The 24,898-nt window shown below is 46.7% G+C and overlaps 1 protein-coding gene across 2 annotated transcripts in view; it reads left to right on the plus strand.

Moving 5' to 3' along the window:
* AIMP2 (aminoacyl tRNA synthetase complex interacting multifunctional protein 2) overlaps positions 1 to 24,898 on the plus strand; it is a 47,883-nt gene that overhangs the window by 19,461 nt on the left and 3,524 nt on the right. For both annotated transcript variants that reach the window (XM_063934477.1, XM_063934478.1), the window contains exons 2-3: positions 18,993 to 19,199; positions 20,314 to 20,545. In XM_063934477.1, coding sequence (XP_063790547.1) covers positions 18,993 to 19,199; positions 20,314 to 20,545 — 439 coding nt within the window. The remainder of the gene's footprint in view (positions 1 to 18,992; positions 19,200 to 20,313; positions 20,546 to 24,898) is intronic.

The following is a 24,898-nucleotide window of genomic DNA, read 5'->3' on the forward strand; positions in this document are numbered from 1 at the left end:
ACCCTTGCACAGCTACAGCTTCTTATTCAAAATGATGAAATCTGGTGTCTGTGCCCGCTTTACCACCATTTTCATGCCCAAATGCTTGTTGGTCAAGACAAACTGCAAGTGGGTGATATGTAAGTGACCACCCTGTGTGAGTTTCAAGTGTCAAATCTGTTGACCAATGCTGTTTAACCCTTGCACAACTACAGCTTCTTATTCAAAATGATGAAATCTGGTGTCTGTGCCCGCCTTGCCACCATTTTCATGCCCAAATGCTTGTTGGTAAAGGCAAATTGCAAGTGGGTGATATGTAAGTGACCACCCTGTGTGAGTTTCAAGTATCAAATCTTTTGACCAACGCTGTTTAACCCTTGCACAGCTACAGCTTCTTATTCAAAATGATGAAATCTGGTGTCTGTGCCCGCCTTGCCACCATTTTCATGCCCAAATGCTTGTTGGTCAAGGCAAATTGCAAGTGGGTGATATGTAAGTGACCATCCTGTGTGAGTTTCAAGTATCAAATCTTTTGACCAACGCTGTTTAACCCTTGCACAGCTACAGCTTCTTATTCAAAATGATGAAATCTGGTGTCTGTGCCCGCTTTACCACCATTTTCATGCCCAAATGCTTGTTGGTCAAGACAAACTGCAAGTGGGTGATATGTAAGTGACCACCCTGTGTGAGCTTCAAGTGTCAAATCTTTTGACCAACGCTGTTTAACCCTTGCACAACTACAGCTTCTTATTCAAAATGATGAAATCTGGTGTCTGTGCCCGCCTTGCCACCATTTTCATGCCCAAATGCTTGTTGGTCAAGGCAAATTGCAAGTGGGTGATATGTAAGTGACCACCCTGTGTGAGTTTCAAGTATCAAATCTTTTGACCAACGCTGTTTAACCCTTGCACAGCTACAGCTTCTTATTCAAAATGATGAAATCTGGTGTCTGTGCCCGCTTTACCACCATTTTCATGCCCAAATGCTTGTTAGTCAAGACAAACTGCAAGTGGGTGATATGTAAGTGACCACCCTGTGTGAGGTTCAAGTGTCAAATCTTTTGACCAATGCTGTTTAACCCTTGCACAGCTACAGCTTCTTATTCAAAATGATGAAATCTGGTGTCTGTGCCCGCTTTACCACCATTTTCATGCCCAAATGCTTGATGGTGAAGACAAACTGCAAGTGGGTGATATGTAAGTGACCACCATGTGTGAGTTTCAAGTATCAAATCTTTTGACCAACGCTGTTTAACCCTTGCACAGCTACAGCTTCTTATTCAAAATGATGAAATCTGGTGTCTGTGCCCGCTTTACCACCATTTTTAAGCCCAAATGCTTGTTGGTCAAGACAAACTGCAAGTGGGTGATATGTAAGTGACCACCCTGTGTGAGGTTCAAATGACAAATCTTTTGACCAACGCTGTTTAACCCTTGCACAGCTACAGCTTCTTATTCAAAATGATGAAATCTGGTGTCTGTGCCCGCTTTACCACCATTTCCATGCCCAAATGCTTGTTGGTCAAGGCAAATTGCATGTGGGTGATATGTAAGTGACCACCCTGTGTGGGTTTCAAGTGTCAAATCTTTTGACCAACGCTGTTTAACCCTTGCACAGCTACAGCTTCTTATTCAAAATGATGAAATCTGGTGTCTGTGCCCGCTTTACCACCATTTTCATGCCCAAATGCTTGTTGGTCAAGACAAACTGCAAGTGGGTGATATGTAAGTGACCACCCTGTGTGAGTTTCAAGTGTCAAATCTGTTGACCAATGCTGTTTAACCCTTGCACAACTACAGCTTCTTATTCAAAATGATGAAATCTGGTGTCTGTGCCCGCCTTGCCACCATTTTCATGCCCAAATGCTTGTTGGTAAAGGCAAATTGCAAGTGGGTGATATGTAAGTGACCACCCTGTGTGAGTTTCAAGTATCAAATCTTTTGACCAACGCTGTTTAACCCTTGCACAGCTACAGCTTCTTATTCAAAATGATGAAATCTGGTGTCTGTGCCCGCCTTGCCACCATTTTCATGCCCAAATGCTTGTTGGTCAAGGCAAATTGCAAGTGGGTGATATGTAAGTGACCATCCTGTGTGAGTTTCAAGTATCAAATCTTTTGACCAACGCTGTTTAACCCTTGCACAGCTACAGCTTCTTATTCAAAATGATGAAATCTGGTGTCTGTGCCCGCTTTACCACCATTTTCATGCCCAAATGCTTGTTGGTCAAGACAAACTGCAAGTGGGTGATATGTAAGTGACCACCCTGTGTGAGGTTCAAGTGTCAAATCTTTTGACCAACGCTGTTTAACCCTTGCACAGCTAAAGCTTCTTATTCAAAATGATGAAATCTGGTGTCTGTGCCCGCTTTACCACCATTTTCATGCCCAAATGCTTGTTGGTCAAGACAAACTGCAAGTGGGTGATATGTAAGTGACCACCCTGTGTGAGTTTCAAGTGTCAAATCTGTTGACCAACGCTGTTTAACCCTTGCACAGCTACAGCTTCTTATTCAAAATGATGAAATCTGGTGTCTGTGCCCGCTTTACCACCATTTTCATGCCCAAATGCTTGTTGGTCAAGACAAACTGCAAGTGGGTGATATGTAAGTGACCAACCTGTGTGAGTTTCAAGTGTCAAATCTTTTGACCAACGCTGTTTAACCCTTGCACAGCTACAGCTTCTTATTCAAAATGATGAAATCTGGTGTCTGTGCCCGCTTTACCACCATTTTCATGCCCAAATGCTTGATGGTAAAGACAAACTGCAAGTGGGTGATATGTAAGTGACCACCCTGTGTGAGTTTCAAGTATCAAATCTTTTGACCAACGCTGTTTAACCCTTGCACAGCTACAGCTTCTTATTCAAAATGATGAAATCTGGTGTCTGTGCCCGCTTTACCACCATTTTCATGCCCAAATGCTTGTTGGTCAAGACAAACTGCAAGTGGGTGATATGTAAGTGACCACCCTGTGTGAGGTTCAAGTGTCAAATCTTTTGACCAACGCTGTTTAACCCTTGCACAGCTACAGCTTCTTATTCAAAATGATGAAATCTGGTGTCTGTGCCCGCTTTACCACCATTTTCATGCCCAAATGCTTGTTGGTCAAGACAAACTGCAAGTGGGTGATATGTAAGTGACCACCCTGTGTGAGGTTCAAGTGTCAAATCTTTTGACCAACGCTGTTTAACCCTTGCACAGCTACAGCTTCTTATTCAAAATGATGAAATCTGGTGTCTGTGCCCGCTTTACCACCATTTTCATGCCCAAATGCTTGTTGGTCAAGACAAACTGCAAGTGGGTGATATGTAAGTGACCACCCTGTGTGAGGTTCAAGTGTCAAATCTTTTGACCAACGCTGTTTAACCCTTGCACAGCTACAGCTTCTTATTCAAAATGATGAAATCTGGTGTCTGTGCCCGCTTTACCACCATTTCCATGCCCAAATCATTTTTGTTTAATGCAAAATGTCATGTAAATTGGTGTAAGGGACACCATTTGAAGTTTATGCAATGTTAACTTAGTGATCTATCCTTATTTAATTTATTTTAATATAATAATTTCTGAATAAGAAGCTGGAGCCGAATAAGAAGTGAATAAGAAGCTGGAGCCGAATAAGAAGTGAATAAGAAGCTGGCCGAATAAGAAGCTAACTTCAGCCTCGTCTGCATTACATGTATTTTTTGCAATCCCGTATTGATCCAAAAGATTAATGCTGGTCCGCCAATTAGCCATCCCCAGAAGAAAAAGGGATAATCTTATGTAGGACAGGTTATTTTAAGGTATTTTTTTTTTTTAGATGATGTAACAACATGTGCTTCATACATGCTAAGTTGTTCAGAATCCTAGCATTTTATGTAACATTTATCTTAGAAACTTATATCTTATTAGAAACTATAATGATGGGGAATTGAGTGACTCAATGGCAGATTTGTTCTAGATAGCTGAAATATTTGAATTGCTTTGGTAGAAAGTGGTGCAAAATTATTCCTGGCAGTTGCTTTGCACAATTATGTGTTCAAGCTTTCAACCAACCAAACATAGGGCCTAATTCAGACTAGTGATGTGCACCTGAAATTTTTCGGGTTTTGGGTTCGATTCTGTGGCCGTGTTTTGGGTTCTGACGCGTTTTGGCAAAACCTCACCGAATTTTTTTTGTCGGATTCGGGTGTATTTTGGATTCGGGTGTTTTTTTCAAAAGACCCTAAAAAACAGCTTAAATCATAGAATTTGGGGGTCATTTTGATCCCATAGTATTATTAACCTCAATGACCATAATTACCACTAATTTTCAGTCTATTCTGAACACCTCACACCTCACAATATTATTTTTAGTCCTAAAATTTGCACCGAGGTCGCTGGATGGCTAAGCTAAGCGACCCTAGTGGCCGACACAAACACCTGGCCCATCTAGGAGTGGCACTGCAGTGTCACGCAGGATGGCCCTTCAAAAAAATACTCCCCAAACAGCACATGACGCAAAGAAAAAAAGAGGCGCAATGAGGTAGCTGTGTGAGTAAGATAAGCGACCCTAGTGGCCGACACAAACACCTGGCCCATCTAGGAGTGGCACTGCAGTGTCACGCAGGATGGCCCTTCAAAAAAATACTCCACAAACAGCACATGACGCAAAGAAAAATGAAAGAAAAAAGAGGTGCAAGATGGAATTGTCCTTGGGCCCTCCCACCCACCCTTATGTTGTAAAAACAGGACATGCACACTTTAATGAATCCATCATTTCAGCGACAGGGTCTGCCACACGACTGTGACTGAAATGACTGGTTGGTTTGGGCCCCCACCAAAAAAGAAGCAATCAATCTCTCCTTGCACAAACTGGCTCTACGGAGGCAAGATGTCCACCTCATCATCATCGTCCGATTCATCACCCCTTTCACTGTGTACATCCCCCTCCTCACAGATTATTAATTCGTCCCCACTGGAATCCACCATCTCAGGTCCTCGTGTACTTTCTGGAGGCAATTGCTGCTGGTGAATGTCTCCATGGAGGAATTGATTATAATTCATTTTAATGAACATCATCTTCTCCACATTTTCTGGAAGTAACCTCGTACGCCGATTGCTGACAAGGTGAGCGGCGACACTAAACACTCTTTCGGAGTACACACTGGAGGGAGGGCAACTTAGGTAGAATAAAGCCAGTTTGTGCAAGGGCCTCCAAATTGCCTCTTTTTCCTGCCAGTATACGTACAGTCCGTACTGTGCCTACAGTCTGACGTGCCTACTTGGATGCGGTCACTCATATAATCCTCCACCATTTTTTCAATGGTGAGAGAATCATATGCAGTGACAGTAGACGACTTGTCAGTAATCGTTGGCAGGTCCTTCAGTCCGGACCAGATGTCAGCATCAGCAGTCGCTCCAGACTGCCCTGCATCACCGCCAGCGGGTGGGCTCGGAATTCGTAGCCTTTTCCTCGCACCCCCAGTTGCGGGAGAATGTGAAGGAGGAGATGTTGACGGGTCGCGTTCCGCTTGACTTGACAATTTTGTCACCAGCAGGTCTTTGAACCTCCTGCAGACTTGTGTCTGCCGTAAAGAGAGATCCAAGGTAGGTTTTAAATCTAGGATCGAGCACGGTGGCCAAAATGTAGTGTTCTGATTTCAACAGATTGACCACACGTGAATCCTGGTTAAGCGAATGAAGGGCTCCATCCACAAGTCCCACATGCCTAGCGGAATCGCTCTGTTTTAGCTCCTCCTTCAATGCCTCCAGCTTCTTCTGCAAAAGCCTGATGAGGGGAATGACCTGACTCAGGCTGGCAGTGTCTGAACTGACTTCACGTGTGGCAAGTTCAAAAGGTTGCAGAACCTTGCACAACGTTGAAATCATTCTCCACTGCGCTTGAGACAGGTGCATTCCACCTCCTTTGCCTATATCATGGCCAGATGTATAGGCTTGAATGGCCTTTTGCTGCTCCTCCATCCTCTGAAGCATATAGAGGGTTGAATTCCACCTCGTTACCACCTCTTGCTTCAGATGATGGCAGGGCAAGTTCAGGTGTTTTTGGTGGTGCTCCAGTCTTCTGTACGCAGTGCCTGTACGCCGAAAGTGGCCTGCAATTCTTCTGGCCACCGACAGCATCTCTTGCACGCCCCTGTCGTTTTTTAAATAATTCTGCACCACCAAATTCAAGGTATGTGCAAAACATGGGACGTGCTGGAATTTGCCCAGATGTAATGCACTCACAATATTGCTGGCATTGTCCGATGTCACAAATCCCCAGGAGAGTCCAATTGGGGTAAGCCATTCTGCGATGATCTTCCTCAGTTGCCGTAAGAGGTTTTCAGCTGTGTGCCTATTCTGGAAAGCGGTGATACAAAGCGTAGCCTGCCTAGGAACGAGTTGGCGTTTGCGAGATGCTGCTACTGGTGCCGCCGCTGCTGTTCTTGCAGCGGGAGGCAATACATCTACCCAGTGGGCTGTCACAGTCATATAGTCCTGAGTCTGCCCTGCTCCACTTGTCCACATGTCCGTGGTTAAGTGGACATTGGGTACAACTGCATTTTCTCTAACGTCCTAAGTGGATGCTGGGGACTCCGTAAGGACCATGGGGATTAGCGGCTCCGCTGGAGACTGGGCACATCTAAAGAAAGCTTTAGGACTATCTGGTGTGCACTGGCTCCTCCCCCTATGACCCTCCTCCAAGCCTCAGTTAGATTTCTGTGCCCGAACGAGAAGGGTGCACACTAGGGGCTCTCCTGAGCTTCTTAGTGAAAGTTTTAGTTTAGGTTTTTTATTTTCAGTGAGACCTGCTGGCAACAGGCTCACTGCATCGAGGGACTAAGGGGAGAAGAAGCGAACTCACCTGCGTGCAGAGTGGATTGGGCTTCTTAGGCTACTGGACATTAGCTCCAGAGGGACGATCACAGGCCCAGCCTGGATGGGGTGTGGTATTGAAAGTCGACAGTAACTAGGTCGACAATGTCTAGGTCGACCACTATTGGTCGACAGTAACTAGGTCGACAGGGTCTTTAGGTCGACATGTTCTAGGTCGACAGGTCAAAAGGTCGACATGAGTTTTTAATGTTATTTTGGTGTCGTTTTCTTCGTAGAGTGACCGGGAACCCCAATTAGTGCACCGCGTCCCCTCGCATGGCTCGCTTCGCTCGCCATGCTTCGGGCATGGTGCCTTCGCTCCGCTACCGCTTCGCTCGGCACAGATTACCGTTCCAATCGTAGTCCACGTGGATCGTTAAGTATGAAAAGGTTCAAAAAAAGAAAAAAATTGTGAAAAACTCATGTCGACCTTTTGACCTGTCGACCTAGAACATGTCGACCTAAAGACCCTGTCGACCTAGACACCCTGTCGACCTAGTTACTGTCGACCAATAGTGGTCGACCTAGACATTGTCGACCTAGTTACTGTCGACTTTCTGTCCGGATCCCGCCTGGATGGGTCCCAGAGCCGCGCCGCCGGCCCCCTTACAGAGCCAGAAGGCAGAAGAGGTCCGGGAAATCGGCGGCAGAAGACGTCCTGTCTTCAACAAGGTAGCGCACAGCACTGCAGCTGTGCGCCATTGCTCTCAGCACACTTCACACTCCGGTCACTGAGGGTGCAGGGCGCTGGGGGGGAGCGCCCTGAGACGCAATAATAAACACCTTGGATGGCAAAAACAATGCATCACATATAGCTCCTGGGCTATATGGATGCATTTAACCCCTGCCAAAATACATAGAAAAACGGGAGATAGGCTCCGCCCCCTTATCGGCGGCCTTATCTCCTCAGCACACTGGCGCCATTTTCCCTCACAGCTCCGTTGGAGGGAAGCTCCCTGTCTCTCCCCTGCAGTCACTACACTACAGAAAGGGTTATAAAAGAGAGGGGGGGGCACTAATTACGCGCAGTATTAAATATACAGCAGCTATAAGGGGAAAAACACTTATATAAGGTTATCCCTGTGTATATATATAGCGCTCTGGTGTGTGCTGGCAATCTCTCCCTCTGTCTCCCCAAAGGGCTAGTGGGGTCCTGTCCTCTATCAGAGCATTCCCTGTGTGTGTGCTGGGTGTCGGTACATTTGTGTCGACATGTATGAGGAGAAAAATGATGTGGAGACGGAGCAGATTGCCTGTAATAGTGATGTCACCCCCTAGGGGGTCGACACCTGAGTGGATGAACTGTTGGAAGGAATTACATGACAGTGTCAGCTCTGTATAAAAGACAGTGGTTGACATGAGACAGCCGGCTACTCAGCTTGTGCCTGTCCAGACGTCTCATAGGCCGTCAGGGGCTCTAAAGCGCCCGTTACCTCAGATGGCAGATATAGACGCCGACACGGATACTGACTCCAGTGTCGACGGTGAAGAGACAAATGTGACTTCCAGTAGGGCCACACGTTACATGATTGAGGCAATGAAAAATGTTTTTACACATTTCTGATAATACGAGTACCACCAAAAAGGGGTATTATGTTCGGTGAGGAAAAACTACCTGTAGTTTTCCTGAATCTGAGAAATTAAATGAGGTGTGTGATGATGCGTGGTTTTCCCCCGATAACAACTGATAATTTCTAAAATGTTATTGGCATTATATCCTTTCCCGCCAGAGGTTAGGGTGCGTTGGGAAACACCCCCTAGGGTGGATAAAGCGCTCACACGCTTGTAAGGGCTCTACCCTCTCCTGAGATGGCCGCCCTTAAGGATCCTGCTGATAGAAAGCAGGAGGGTATCCTAAAATGTATTTACACACATACTGGTGTTATACTGCGACCAGCAATCGCCTCAGCCTGGATGTGCAGTGCTGGGTTGGCGTGGTCGGATTCCCTGACTGAAAATATTGATACCCTAGATAGGGACAGTATATTTTTGCCTATAGAGCATTTAAAAGATGCATTTCTATATATGCGTGATGCACAGCGGAATATTTGCCGACTGGCATCAAGTCTAAGTGCGTTGTCCATTTCTACCAGTAGAGGGTTATGGACACGTCAGTGGTCAGGTGATGCGTATTCCAAACGGCATTTGGAAGTATTGCCTTATTAAAGGGAGGAGTTATTTGGGGTCGGTCTTTCAGACCTGGTGGCCACGGCAACAGCTGGGAAATCCACGTTTGTACCCCAGGTCGCCTCTCAACATGAGAAGACGCCGTATTATCAGGCGCAGTCTTTTCGTGGACAAGCGGGCAAAAGATTCCTCATTTCTGCCCGTGACAGAGGGAGAGGAAAAAGGCAGCAGATATCAGCCAGTTCCCAGGAACAGAAACCCTCTCCCGCCTCTGCCAAGCCCTCAGTATGACGCTGAGGCTTTACAAGCAGAATCAGGCACGGTGGGGGGCCCGTCTCAATGAATTTCAGCGCGCAGTGGGCTCACTCGCAAGTAGACCCCTGGATCCTTCAGGTGATATCTCAGGGGTACAAATTAGAATTCGAGACGTCTCCCCCTCGCCGTTTCCTAAAGTCGGCTTTACCGATGTCTCCTTCTGACAGGGAGACTGTTTTGGAAGCCATTCACAAGCTGTATTCCCAGCAGGTGATAGCAAGGTACCCCTCCTGCAACAGGGAAGTGGTGCCGAAGCCGGACGGCTCGGTGAGACCGATTCTAAATCTAAAATCTTTGAACACTTACATACAGAGGTTCAAATTCAAGATTGAGTCACTCAGAGCAGTGATTGCGAACCTGGAAGAAGGGGACTACATGATGTCTCGGGACATCAAGGATGCTTACCTTCATGTCAAAATTTACCCTTCTCATCAAGGGTACCTCAGGTTTATGGTACAGAACTGTCACTATCAGTTCAGACGCTGCCGTATGGATGGTCCACGGCACCCCGGGTCTTTACCAAGGTAATGGCCGAAATGATGATATTCCTTCGAGGGAAGGGAATTTTAGTTATCCTTTACTTGGACGATTCCCTGATAAGGGTAAGATCCAGGGAACAGTTGGAGGTCGGTGTAGCACTATTTCAGGTAGTGTTGCGGCAGCACGATTGGATTCTCAATATTCCAAAATCGCAGCTGGTTCCGACGACTTGTCTTCTGTTCCTAGGGATGATCCTGGACACAGTCCAGAAATAGGCTTTTCTCCCGGAGGAGAAAGCCAGGGAGTTATCCGAGCTAGTCAGGAACCTCCTAAAACCGAGCCAAGTCTCAGTGCATCAATGCACAAGGGTTCTGGGTAAAAATGGTGGCTTCCTACGAAGCAATCCCATTCGGCAGATTCCACGCAAGAACTTTCCAGTGGGACCTGCTGGACAAATGGTCCGGGTCGCATCTTCAGATGCATCAGCGGATAACCCTGTCACCAAGGACAAGAGTGTCCCTCCTGTGGTGGTTGCAGAGTGCTCATCTTCTGGGGGGCCGCAGATTCGGCATTCAGGACTGGGTCCTGGTGACCACGGATGCCAGCCTGCGAGGCTGGGGAGCAGTCACACAAGGAAGGTATATCCAGGGCTTATGGTCAAGTCTGGAGACATCACTTCACATAGATATCCTGAAGCTAAGGGCCATTTACAATGCTCTAAGCTTAGCAAGACCTCTGCTTCAAGGTCAGCCGGTGTTGATCCAGTCGGACAACATCACGGCAGTCACCCACGTAAACAGAAAGGGTGGCACAAGAAGCAGGAGGGCAATGGCAGAAGCTGCAAGGATTCTTCGCTGGGCGGAAAATCATGTGATAGCACTGTCAGCAGTATTCATTCCGGGAGTGGACAACTGGGAAGCAGACTTCCTCAGCACGACCTCCACCCGGGAGAGTGGGGACTTCACCCAGAAGTCTTCCACATGATTATAAACCGTTGGGAAAAACTCGACAGGTATTGCGCCAGGTCAGGGGACCCTCAGGCAATAGCTGTAGACGTTCTGGTAACACCGTGGGTGTACCAGTCAGTGTATGTGTTCCCTCCTCTGCCTCTCATACCCAAGGTACTGAGATTGATAAGATGGAGAGGAGTAAGCACTATATTCGTGGCTCCGGATTGGCCAAGAAGGACTTGGTAACCGGAACTTCAAGAGATGCTCACGGAGGATCCGTGGCCTCTACCTCTAAGAAGGGACCTGCTCCAGCAAGGACCCTGTCTGTTCCAAGACTTACCGCGGCTGCGTTTGACGGCATGGCGGTTGAACGCCAGATCCTGAAAAGGCATTCCGGATGAAGTCATCCCTATCCTGATCAAAGCCAGGAAGGATGTAACCGCAAAACATTATCACCGCATTTGGCGAAAATATGTTGCGTGGTGCGAGGCCAGTAAGGCCCGACGGAGGAAATTCAACTGGGTCGTTTCCTACATTTCCTGCAAACAGGAGTGTCTATGGGCCTGAAATTGGGGTCCATTAAGGTTCAAATTTCGGCCCTGTCAATTTTCTTCCAAAAAGAACTAGCTTCAGTCCCTGAAGTTCAGACGTTTGTAAAAGGGGTACTGCATATACAGCCTCCTTTTGTGCCTTCAGTGGCACTTTGGGATCTCAATGTAGTTTTTGGGTTCCAAAAGTCACATTGGTTTGAACCACTTAAATCTGTGGAGTTAAAATATCTCACATTGAAAGTGGTCATGCTGTTGGCCCTGGCCTGGGCCAGGCGCGTGTCAGAATTGGCGGCTTTATCCTGTAAAAGCCCTTATCTGATTTTCCATTCGGACAGGGCGGAATTGAGGACTCGTCCTCAGTTTCTCCCTAAGGTGGTTTCAGCGTTTCACCTGAACCAACCTATTGTGGTGCCTGCGGCTACTAGGGACTTGGAGGACTCCCAAGTTGCTAGACGTTGTCAGGGCCCTGAAAATATATGTTTCCAGGACGGCTGGAGTCAGGAAAACTGACTCGCTGTTTATCCTGTATGCACCCAACATGCTGGGTGCTCCTGCTTCTAAGCAGACTATTGCTAGTTGGATTTGTAGTACAATTCAGCTTGCACATTCGGTGGCAGGCCTGCCACAGCCAAAAATCTGTAAATGCCCACTCCACAAGGACGGTGGGCTCATCTTGGGCGGCTGCCCGAGGGGTCTCGGCTTTACAACTTTGCCGAGCAGCTACTTGGTCAGGAGCAAATACGTTTGTAAAATTCTACAAAATTGATACCCTGGCTGAGGAGGACCTGGAGTTCTCTCATTTGGTGCTGCAGAGTCATCCGCACTCTCCCGCCCGTTTGGGAGCTTTGGTATAATCCCCATGGTCCTTACGGAGTCCCCAGCATCCACTTAGGACGTTAGAGAAAATAAGAATTTACTTACCGATAATTCTATTTCTCGTAGTCCGTAGTGGATGCTGGGCGCCCATCCCAAGTGCGGATTGTCTGCAATACTGGTACATAGTTATTGTTACCAAAAAATCGGGTTATTGCTGTAGTGAGCCATCTTTTCTAGAGGCTCCTCTGTTATCATGCTGTTAACTGGGTTCAGATCACAAGTTGTACGGTGTGATTGGTGTGGCTGGTATGAGTCTTACCCGGGATTCAAAATCCTTCCTTATTGTGTACGCTCGTCCGGGCACAGTATCCTAACTGAGGCTTGGAGGAGGGTCATAGGGGGAGGAGCCAGTGCACACCAGATAGTCCTAAAGCTTTCTTTAGATGTGCCCAGTCTCCTGCGGAGCCGCTAATCCCCATGGTCCTTACGGAGTCCCCAGCATCCACTACGGACTACAAGAAATAGAATTATCGGTAAGTAAATTCTTATTTTTTAGGACACTGGTGAGTCTTTTTCTGACGTCCGTGTACATTCTCGGTATCGCCTGCCTAGAGAAGTGGAACCTAGATGGTATTTGGTAACGGGGGCACACTACCTCAAGAAATTGTCTAGTTCCCTGTGAACTAACGGCGGATACCGGACGCACGTCTAACACCAACATAGTTGTCAAGGCCTCAGTTATCCGCTTTGCAACAGGATGACTGCTGTGATATTTCATCTTCCTCGCAAAGGACTGTTGGACAGTCAATTGCTTACTGGAAGTAGTACAAGTGGTCTTCCGACTTCCCCTCTGGGATGACGATCGACTCCCAGCAGCAACAACAGCAGCGCCAGCAGCAGTAGGCGTTACACTCAAGGATGCATCGGAGGAATCCCAGGCAGGAGAGGACTCGTCAGACTTGCCAGTGACATTGCCTGCAGGACTATTGGCTTTCCTGGGTAAGGAGGAAATTGACACTGAGGGAGTTGGTGGTGTGGTTTGCGCGAGCTTGGTTACAAGAGGAAGGGATTTACTGGTCAGTGGACTGCTTCCGCTGTCGCCCAAAGTTTTTGAACTTGTCACTGACTTATTATGAATGCGCTGCAGGTGACGTATAAGGGAGGATGTTCCGAGGTGGTTAACGTCCTTACCCCTACTTATTACAGCTTGACAAAGGCAACACACGGCTTGACACCTGTTGTCCGCATTTCTGTTGAAATACTTCCACACTGAAGAGCTGATTTTTTTGGTATTTTCACCAGGCATGTCAATGGCCATATTCCTCCCACGGACAACAGGTGTCTCCCCGGGTGCCTGACTTAAACAAACCACCTCACCATCAGAATCCTCCTTGTCAATTTCCTCCCCAGCGCCAGCAACACCCATATCCTCATCCTGGTGTACTTCAACACTGACATCTTCAATTTCACTATCAGGAACTGGACTGCGGGTGCTCCTTTCAACACTTGCAGGGGGCGTGTAAATGGTGGAAGGCGCAAGCTCTTCCCGTCCAGTGTTGGGAAGGTCAGGCATCGCAACCGACACAATTGGACTCTCCTTTGGGATTTGTGATTTCGAAGAACGCACAGTTCTTTGCTGTGCTTTTGCCGCAAGTCTTTTCTTTTTTCTAGCGAGAGGATGAGTGCTTCCATCCTCATGTGAAGCTGAACCACTAGCCATGAACATAGGCCAGGGCCTCAGCCGTTCCTTGCCACTCCGTGTCGTAAATGGCATATTGGCAAGTTTACGCTTCTCCTCAGACGCTTTTAATTTTGATTTTTGGGTCATTTTTTTACTGATATTTTGTGTTTTGGATTTTACATGCTCTGTACTATGACATTGGGCATCGGCCTTGGCAGACGACGTTGATGGCATTTCATCGTCTCGGCCATGACTAGTGGCAGCAGCTTCAGCACGAGGTGGAAGTGGATCTTGATCTTTCCCTATTTTTTTAACCTCCACATTTTTGTTCTCCATATTTTGCGCACAACTAAAAGCCACCACAGGTATACAATGTAGATGGATGGATAGTATAGTATTACTTATACTTATGGACGACGAGTGACGACACAGAGGTAGGTACAGCCGTGGCCTACCGAACTGCTGCTTAGTGCTTATATATAAATATAATATACTGTATAACGGACCTGGTGGACAGTGTCAGCAGCAGACTGCTAAACTAGTATGAAGAAAGGAAAAAAAAAACACCACAGGTATACAATGTAGATGGATGGATAGTATAGTATTACTTATACTTATGGACGACGAGTGACGACACAGAGGTAGGTACAGCCGTGGCCTACCGTACTGCTGCTTAGTGCTTATATATAAATATAATATACTGTATAACGGACCTGGTGGACAGTGTCAGCAGCAGACTGCTAAACTAGTATGAAGAAAGAAAAAAAAAAGCACCACAGGTATACAATGTAGATGGATGGATAGTATAGTATTACTTATACTTATGGACGACGAGTGACGACACAGAGGTAGGTACAGCCGTGGCCTACCGTACTGCTGCTTAGTGCTTATATATAAATATAATATACTGTATAACGGACCTGGTGGACAGTGTCAGCAGCAGACTGCTAAACTAGTATGAAGAAAGAAAAAAAAAAACACCACAGGTATACAATGTAGATGGATGGATAGTATAGTATTACTTATACTTATGGATGACGAGTGACGACACACAGGTAGGTACAGCCGTGGCCTACCGTACTGCTGCTTAGTGCTTATATATAAATATAATATACTGTATAACGGACCTGGTGGACAGTGTCAGCAGCAGACTGCTAAACTAGTATGAAGAAAGAAAAAAAAAACACCACAGGTATACAATGTAGATGGATGGATAGTATTACTTATACTTATGGACGACGAGTCGACACAGAGGTAGGTACAGCCGTGGCCTACCGTACTGCTGCTTAGTGCTTATATATAAATATAATATACTGTATAACGGACCTGGTGGACAGTGTCAGCAGCAGACTGCTAAACTAGTATGAAGAAAGAAAGAAAAAAACACCACAGGTATACAATGTAGATGGATGGATAGTATTACTTATACTTATGGACGACGAGTCGACACAGAGGTAGGTACAGCCGTGGCCTACCGTACTGCTGCTTAGTGCTTAATTATATATATAATATACTGTATAACGGACCTGGTGGACACTGCAGTGTCAGCAGACTGCTAAACAAACTAGCATGAAGAAAGAAAAAAGAAAAAAACACAGTGTTTGTCAGGCAGACAAACGTATACTGGACTGGTGGTCACTGTCAGCAAAACTGTGCACTGTACTCCTGATATAACTGCTCCCCAGTCCCCACAATTAGGCAGTGTGAGCAGTGCACTCAGCACAGATATATCATGCAGCAGGGCAGCACACTGAGTGAGCACAGATATGGTGGAGCGTTTTTTTTTCAGGCAGAGAAACAACGGATTAAACTCAAAACCCTGCACTGTACTCCCTAACAGCTGCTCCCTGTCCCCAATCCTCCCCACAATTATAACTAACTAAGTTCTAATATAATACAACGGACTCGGAGAGGACGCCAGCCACGTCCTCTCCCTATCAATCTCAATGCACGTGTGAAAATGGCGGCGACGCGCGGCTCCTTATATAGAATCCGAGTCTCGCGAGAATCCGACAGCGGGATGATGACGTTCGGGCGCGCTCGGGTTAACCGAGCAAGGCGGGAGGATCCGAGTCGCTCGGACCCGTGTAAATAAAAGGTGAAGTTCGGGCGGGTCGGATTCCGAGGATCCGAACCCGCTCATCACTAATTCAGACCTGATCGGTGTTGTGCGAAATCGAACAGCGACCGATTATCAAATGACTGCGTATGCACCGCAATGCGTACGTGAGCCCAAACAGCGACAGAATGGTGCAAAAATTTTCCATCGTTGGGTATACGCGAGGCGATTGACGGGAAGCGGGCGTTTGGGGGTGGTAGCTGCCCGTTTTCTGCGAGTGTCAGGGAAAACGCAGGTGTTCCTAAGTATTTTCAGGGAGGGTGTGTGATGTCAGCTCCGGCCCCAATCAGCCTGTTTCTTTGGCACTGTAGCAGTAAGTCCTCGGCTACACATAGACTGCACAGAATGGAAACATCATTCGATGGTGAGTGAGTTGCGAACGGATTTGCAGCTGGCCGGCGTTTGCAAAGCTTTTTGCACAGCGTACGCAGACTTGCACGGGGTGGATTTTCACTCTGGCTGGGCGGTGACTATCCGATCGCAAACCAGCAGAGGAGCGATCAGGTCTGAAATAGTCCCATAGTGCTATGTAAGTGGCTGTGGGTCAGTTATGCCCTTCATTAGGCTGAATCCATGGACTCTCCAATCTCAACTATGTTCAACTGAATGGTGAACCACGCCCTATTTATTAAAAATGATTTACATAGCACTCACATATTCTACCACGCTTTACGCAGAGAATATTTACCCCTATGCAGGCGTATACATGGCAATCCTAATGAATGGTATAACTGACCACATCAGCTCATGGGCAGCTATACCCGACATTTTTGATGACATTAACGCTGCATTCATGTGATGCATTCCGAAGACTTTCTGTACACAGGGCCTAATTCAGATTGATTTTCGGGAATCTGTGGTTGCGCAAGCTCCTATCTGCGCAAAGAGGGCCTTGAGATGTCGCCCGCAGTTTCCTTCCGTCGCTGTATGATTGACGGGCAGCAGTGGGGAGAGGCTTGCGTTCCCAGAAATGTTGTCACCCCTGTTTTCTGGGAGGGGAGAGTCCAGGGTCTGTGCTACCACGTAGTCCCCGCTTCCCTCGGTCAGCTGAGTAAGCTAGTGCTTACTCAGCTGACCATCTGTGTGGAACATGGTTGCGATGTTAGATCCCAGCTTGCAATATCCGTAGCAGTGGCGGGATCGCAGCTATATGCCGGAGGAGGCTCTTCTACTGAAACATCTTCTACATGTCCCTCCTTGTAATCAGACGGAAATGCAAAGCTACTTACATGCGGCTTTGCATTTCCATTATGGCTAAATCACCTATTTATTGAGGGCATCCATTATATCAACATTCTTTTTTGAATTCAACAACCCCAAAATACCCTAAATTCATTCTTATATTCTTGGCAACTAAACAATTAATTTTTGGGGGGGTTTGACTGATAAATTATTTGTCATTCCAAAGCTCTTAAATCATTTTCATCTATTTTACAGCCAGCATGTACCACTGTATCCACTGCTACACAGAAAATATAGCTTACATGGCCAGTAAACCTAGAACTCCCGTTACCTTAAATAAAGTAGCTATTAGATTACACGCTCATTTGCATTCCTTAATAAAGCTATGGACAAACTTTTATTTTATTTTTTCGAGGGGGGGGGGGGGGGCATGCAGTTCAATTGCCTATCGGTATCCCGGCGACCAGGATAGCTATGCCGGAATCCCAACACACAACAATGCCGTCAGCCGAAATCCTGGCACACAGGGGTTAGTCCGCGACGAATATGGAATGGGAACCAGTGGCTAGCGCAGCGAGCCCGCACGGGGACTCTTTGCACTCCCCCCGCAGCCGGCATTCTGATGGGCGGGATGCTTCGGCGAGGATCTTGACAGCCAGCATCCCTTCCACCGGGAATACGTATCTGACTGTTCAGAGTAGGGACTGCCACAGGCAAATTATTTTCCAGTTGTTACTGGATTTACATGCATTCCTGATAGTGATCCAAACAATTATCATGGGTGAATTTGAGGCAATATTATAATCTGCATCAGCTAGCTAATACCCTTTTCCACTGACCTAAATCCTGGGTTTATGCACATAAACGCACATCAACCAGGGATTTTGGTCAGTGTGGATAGGAACCTAGCCAGAACGGTGGCTGAGACCTGGGAATTTGCCAGGTTGATATACCCAAAAATGTCCCTGGTTGCAATGGAAAAGGGGTATAAATTACGTACTTGTAAATCTTAGACACAATAAGTAAGGTAGTAGAAGAGTTTTGAACCATTACTGAGCATCTGTGAAGCGCATTCAACCCAACAGCAGAGGCGGTTGTATGGTCTGCTATCACTGAGGAGACAAAGCAGGGAGAGATTACAGCCTGCCCGTGTGAAGCGGGGATGGGGTAAAAACTGTAAGGGTCCGGACCAAATGGGGAGGCTGTTATCGCTCGCTCCCCAGTGACAGCGGTCACACACATGGTTCTGATTTGAGCTAATCCCCATGCCGTAAACGGGTCCCGGGATGGATGACCCAGGTAACCTGTTTCTACTGCAGCGCACCAGGGACTTTCCAATGTAAAACCCTGCTCTGGACCTGTGTTGAGCTGTTTCCACTGACAAAAATCCCACGGGATCCTGGCAGCCGGCAGAATGCACTGCGCTTGCTGGAATGAGCCACACTGAGCATCTCTATATGTACAAATGTGCTACTTAATCGCAGTGTGATGCAACAGAACCGCTTCACGAGACTGCACTGATTCATTTGATGTGCGACACTGGTATAACTGTGTGCGACTGAATCTGTGTATGAAGCACAACGGAACTGGTGTGAAAAAACAGCTGCAACTGCATCATTGTATCACTTTGCATACAGATTCAGCGCAGTCTCATAAGCAGTTTTGTTGCATTGAGATTAAGGTGCACATTTTCACAAACAAGATGCACAGTAGAAGCCGGGACCTGGCATGCTGAGAAGAGATGTTTGGTGTGACCATAGTAAAAGGGTATGAGGAGACATCTGTAGTAAGAATGGTTTTAAACACAACAATTGTGGGTTTATAAGATGCATTTGAGCCTCATGATGAACAGAAGACAAAAGTAATTCAGCAGTTTGTGACTACAACCCCGTTTTGTGTGCTTTTATTTAAGATAGATGGACTGTTAGCTAATGAAAGCTGTATTTATACCACAGGAGGGAGCTGACCCAACACTTCAAGCTTTTGAGTCCAGACAAGAAGACATTTTAAAACGACTCTATGAACTCAAGGCTGCGGTCGATGGGCTCTCAAAGATGATCCAGACTCCGGATGCAGATCTTGATGTGACGGACATCATTCAGGCAGATGAGAGGGCTGCTCCAGCCTCCTGCAAGGCAGACCTGGACTCTATACTTGGAAAGGTATATCATTACTGCCACCAGTTTACATCTTCCAGTGCATATATATGCAATATATTCTGTTAGTAACAAAATAGTGGCATGCTAACCCTCGGGACACTAACTTCATTAAAAGAAACCAGTTTAAAAAGTACCACTACAACTGTACACAATGGGTGGTCCTGGGAGACTGGAAACAGTATATGGGTGCAGGAACAGTCCAGGCTTTTCTGCTTATCCCATACATGTCCTTAGCACTCTGACTACAGGATAAATAAGGATGGCCATGTGTGGATCGATTCGTCCACCAGGGTGGCGGCTCCTCTGTTCGGATTGGTCACACACATGGCTGTCCAAATTAGAAAGATATGACCAATTCAGTAGCCAGACCACATTTGTGCGTGCTTCTGTACATAAGACCGTACGCAATTTGCTGATATCTGGATGGAGGTTCCTGTGCTATTGCTTTATTCACATAGTCTTCTGTGATAATATAAGGATAGTGTTGACCGTTAGTCTTTATTCTTCATCCACTGGGTATAGCCTAGAGAGGTTAAAGTCTGGGCAGCAAATAGTTACAGAATTTTTCCCAGCAGCCCCATACTCCCTATCCACTATACCCTGCACCCAGCCACAACAAGCCAGTTTCAGTTTGGTGACGGCAGGAGCGGGCACCATTTTGTGGGTCTGCTTTTAAGTGGCCCCGCATTTCTTTTAATTTACTTTAACAGGAGAGTGGGCAGTGAAAGGCGTCTTAATTAGGCTTTTTGCACTCAGTTTGCTCACCATATTAGAGAGCATTACAGGTAGGCTCTGATATTAATAGAACGGATTTTATTTATTTTCTCTTTACATCCGTTGGTTTCTGGCTTATCTCTCCTTGATGGCCGTTTTATTATTGCTTACCAGTTACCAGCCCGTCAAAATGACGGAACAACATAATAGTAATGTCAGCGCCAACAGCTCTTTTATTATATAGGATTTGGTTGTTGCGACTGAGCTGGGAAAATGGTCTCCTTTTATAAGCCTTATTTTGTTTTTGGGTGGGGAAGGCTATTTTTTATCACTTTGCAAAAGCAGAGCTGTAAAAGATAGATAAAGTTTAATTGTAACAGTTGTAATCATTTCTCACATTCAGGACTACGGTGCGCTGAGAGATATTGTTATCAATGCGAATCCATCAGTGCCGCCACTTTCCCTGCTGATCCTACACAATCTGCTGTGTGAACAGTACCAGGTGCTGTCTGCAGTGCACACACATTCCTCTGTCGCCCACATTCCAGAACCGCTGCTGAAGTGCTTTGGGGAGCAGGTCAATAAGAAGTCCCGGCAGGACTATCAGCTTGGATTTACTCTCATCTGGAAAGACGGTAAGTGACAGGGAATTCCCAGATCAAGAGCAAGACGTATAAACTCTGGCATTATGTTGAGCTAGATGAGACTTTGGTTATTTCACACCAAATCAACACAGGTTTCAGACTGTAATGAAATTTGGTGTAATAAATGCAGCCATTGGTGTAAAGAAACCCCCAAAATCTTTGCCTGATATGTACACTGCCTAAGATTTGGGGGTTTTCTTTACACCCATGGCAGCATTTAATATTCCAAATTTCATTACAATCTATAACTGTCAGTTGGAAACCTGTGTTGATTTGGTGTGAAATAACCGTGTTGCGGTCTTCAGTAAAGCATTAGTAATGTACATATAGGGGTTCTATAGTAAAATATCTCCCCATGATCGTCCCATAGGGGTAGATTTATTAAAGCTTCTAAAACACCCAAGTTGGTGGTATTGCCCCTAGCAACCAAATCCTGTCTATCATTTTCCAGAATGCAATAGAGAACCTTGTATGTTTTTTGAATCTTTAGTATATCTATCCCATAGTGCTTCAGAATATTAGAAACACAGTATCGATCCTACCTGATGGTTGGGAACTGCGCATGTGCTGGTCCTGCGATCGCCTCACAGGGATGCGGACGGGGGAGGGATGGAGGCGGCCAGCGTTGTCGGAAACTGGGGCGTGTTGCCCCCACTTTTCAGGAGTTGACACAGTTTCCTTGGCCTCGCAAAGTCACCTGCGATTGCAATCCTGAGTAAGCTCAGGCTTATTTAGCCTGCCATCACAAATGAACATCGTGACTGATGGTCACGATGTTCGTCACAGGTGTGAACGCAAATGCAGGAAGGAGGTGGTATGCACCTCTTCCTGCATTTGCATTGCAAAGGATTGCTGAATTAGGCCCAGACTCTGAGGCGCAGATATACTAAGCCTGGAGAAGTGATAAAGCAGTGATAAATGCACAGTTACAATGAACCAGCCAATCATTACAGGTTTGAAAAATGACAGGAGCTGATTGGCTTAACCAACCATATGGAGACAGGAGACCATGAAATCTACTGGGAATGCATAGAGTCTGTACACAAGTCCATCAACATTACTACACTATTGTAGGATGTTATAGGAGAAGTTTGTTCTTTGACATCAATACAGCGATTAATGCTTAAAACAGCATGTCCGTGGAAATAGGCAAGTGTTAGCCATGGGAAGCAGGAAAATAAGTGATTTCCCTTTTAATGTCCTGGCGTGGATTTACTTGCTTGTTAAGATCTTGCTTAGCACAGATTGGGTAAAAATAGGATTTTAATACCTACCGGTAAATCCTTTTCTCTTAGTCCGTAGAGGATGCTGGGGTCATCATAGAACCATGGGGTATAGACGGGACGGCACTTTAAGACTTTGAAAGAGTGTGAACTGGCTCCTCCCTCTATGCCCGTCCTCCAGACTCCAGTTATAGGAACTGTGCCCAGGGAGACGGACATTTCGAGGAAAGGATTTATTGTTAAACTAAGGTGAGATTCATACCAGCTCACACCTCAACCATACCGCAGAAAGTGGCATTCAACAGAACACAAGCCAACGGCATGAACAATTGCAGCAACATGCTGACGATAACGTAACACAACATGTGTGGAAGCACAACTAATAACTGCAGATACAGTACGCACTGGGACGGGCGCCCAGCATCCTCTACGGACTAAGAGAAAAGGATTTACCGGTAGGTATTAAAATCCAATTTTCTCATACATCATAGAGGATGCTAGGGTCATCATAGAACCGCGGGGTTATACCAAAGCTCTAGAACGGGCGGGAGAGTGCGGAAGACTCTGCAGCACCGATTGACCAAACTTAAGGTCTTCATCGGCCAAGGTGTCAAACTTGTAGAACTTTGCAGATGTGTTTGACCTCGACCAAGTAGCTGCTCGGCAAAGTTGCAATGCCGAGATCCCCCGGGCATCCGCCCAGGATGAGCCCACCTTTCTAGTAGACTGGGCCTTCACCGATTCCGGTAACGGCAATCCAGCCGTGGAATGAGCATGCTGAATCGTGTCACAGATCCAGCATGCAATGGTCTGCTTGGAAGCAGGACACACAACCTTGTTGGGAGCATACAAGACAAACAGAGCCTCTGTTTTCCTAATCTGAGCCGTTCTGGTGACATAAATCTTCAAAGCTCTGACCACATCCAGAGATTTTGACTCGGCGAAGGCGTCAGTAGCCACAGGCAGCACAATAGGTTGGTTCATGTGGAAAGAGGAAACCACCTTCGGTAGAAATTGTTGTCATGTCCTCAATTCAGCTCTATCTTCATGGAAGATCAAATAAGGGCTCTTGTGAGACAAGGCCGCTAACTAGACACCCGCCTTGCAGATGCCAAGGCCAACAGGATGACCACTTTCCAAGTGAGGAATTTCAACTCCACCGTCCGTAAAGGTTCAAAGCAATGTGATTGAAGGAACTGCAAAACCACATTAAGATCCCATGGTGCCACTGGAGGCATAAACGGAGGTTGGATGTGCAACACGCCTTTCACGAAAGTCTGAACTTCTGGAAGGGAGGCCAATTGTTTCTGAAAGAAAACCGATAAGGCCGAAATCTGTACCTTAATTGAGCCCAATTTTAGGCCCGCATCCACACCTGCTTGTAGAAAATTGAGAAAACGTCCTAGCCGAAACTCTTCCGTAGGAGCCCCCTTGGATTCACACCAAGAAACATATTTTCTCCAAATACGGTAGTAATGTTTCGATGTTACCCCTTTTCTGGCCTGTGTGGGAATGACTTCACTGGGCATACCCTTACGGGCTAGGATTTTGCGCTCAACCGCCATGCCGTCAAACGTAGCCGCGGTAAGTCCTGATACACTCACGGCCCCTGTTGTAACCGTTCCTCGCGCAGAGGAAGAGGCCAGGGATCTCCTATGAGTAATTCCTGAAGATCTGGATACCAAGCCCTCCTTGGCCAGTCTGGGACAATGAGGATCGCCCGGATCTCTGTTCTTCTTATGATCTTTAGAACCTTTGGAATGAGAGGAAGTGGAGGGAATACATACACCGACTGAAACACCCACTGTGTCACCAGTGCATCCACTGCAATTGCTTGAGGGTCCCTTGACCTGGAACAATATCTCTGAAGCTTCTTGTTGAGACGAGATGCCATCATGTCTACTTGAGGAACTCCCCAACGACTTGTCACCTCTGCGAAGACTTCTTTGTGGAGGCCCCACTCTCCTGGATGGAGATCGTATCTGCTGAGGAAGTCTGCTTCCCAGTTGTCCACTCCTGGAACGAAGATCGCTGTCAGAGCGCTTGTATGCTTTTCCGCCCAGCGGAAAATCCTTGTGGCTTCTGCCATTGCCACTCTGCTTTTTGTTCCGCCCTGACGGTTTATGTACGCTACTGCTGTTACATTGTCTGACTGGATCAGTTAAGGCAGATATCGAGATGATGATCCGCTTGCAGAAGGCCGTTGTAAATGGCCCTTAACTCCAGAACATTTATGTGGAGACAAATTTCTTGACTTGACCATCTTCCTTGGAAGTTTTCTCCCATTGCGACTGCCCCCAGCCTCAAAGGCTTGCATCCGTGGTCACCAGGATCCAGTCCTGTATCCCGAACCTGCGCCCCTCTAGAAGGTGAGAGCTATGCAGCCACCACAGGAGTGAGACCCTGGTCTTGGAAGACAGGATTATCCTCCGGTGTATGTGTAGGTGGGACCCGGACCACTTGTCCAACAGATCCCACTGGAACACTCTGGCATGGAACCTGCCAAACTGAATGGCCTCGTAGGCCGCAACCATCTTCCCCAGCAACCGAATGCATTGATGGATTGACACTCTTGCTGGTTTCAGAATTTGTTTGACCAGACTCTGAAGTTCCAGAGCCTTGTCCACTGGAAGAAAGACTCTCTGTAGTTCTGTGTCCAATATCATTCCCAAAAATGACAACCGCGTCATTGGAATCAACTGTGATTTTGGCAAGTTTAGGAGCCAACCATGTTGCTGAAGAACTGTCAGGGAGAGTGCAACGTTTTGCACCAACTGGTCCCTGGATCTCGCCTTTATCAGGAGATCGTCCAAGTATGGGATAATCGTGACTCCTTGCTTGCGAAGGAGAACCATCATCTCCGCCATCACTTTGGTCTGTCCACGGCTCCGAGGATTTTCACCAAACGGCAACATTTAAAATTGGCAATGACAATCCTGAATTGCAAACCTCAGGTAAGCCTGATGCGGAGGATAAATGGGAACATGTAAGTAGGCATCCTTTTATGTCCACCGACACCATAAAATCCCCTTCCTCCAGACTGGAGATCACTGCTCGGAGAGACTCCATCTTGAATTTGAATTTCTTTAGGTAGAAATTTAGGGATTTCAGGTTTAGGATT

This window comes from Pseudophryne corroboree, chromosome 7, assembly GCF_028390025.1.
Source record: "Pseudophryne corroboree isolate aPseCor3 chromosome 7, aPseCor3.hap2, whole genome shotgun sequence".
In the NCBI taxonomy this organism is placed as follows: Eukaryota; Metazoa; Chordata; class Amphibia; order Anura; family Myobatrachidae; genus Pseudophryne; species Pseudophryne corroboree.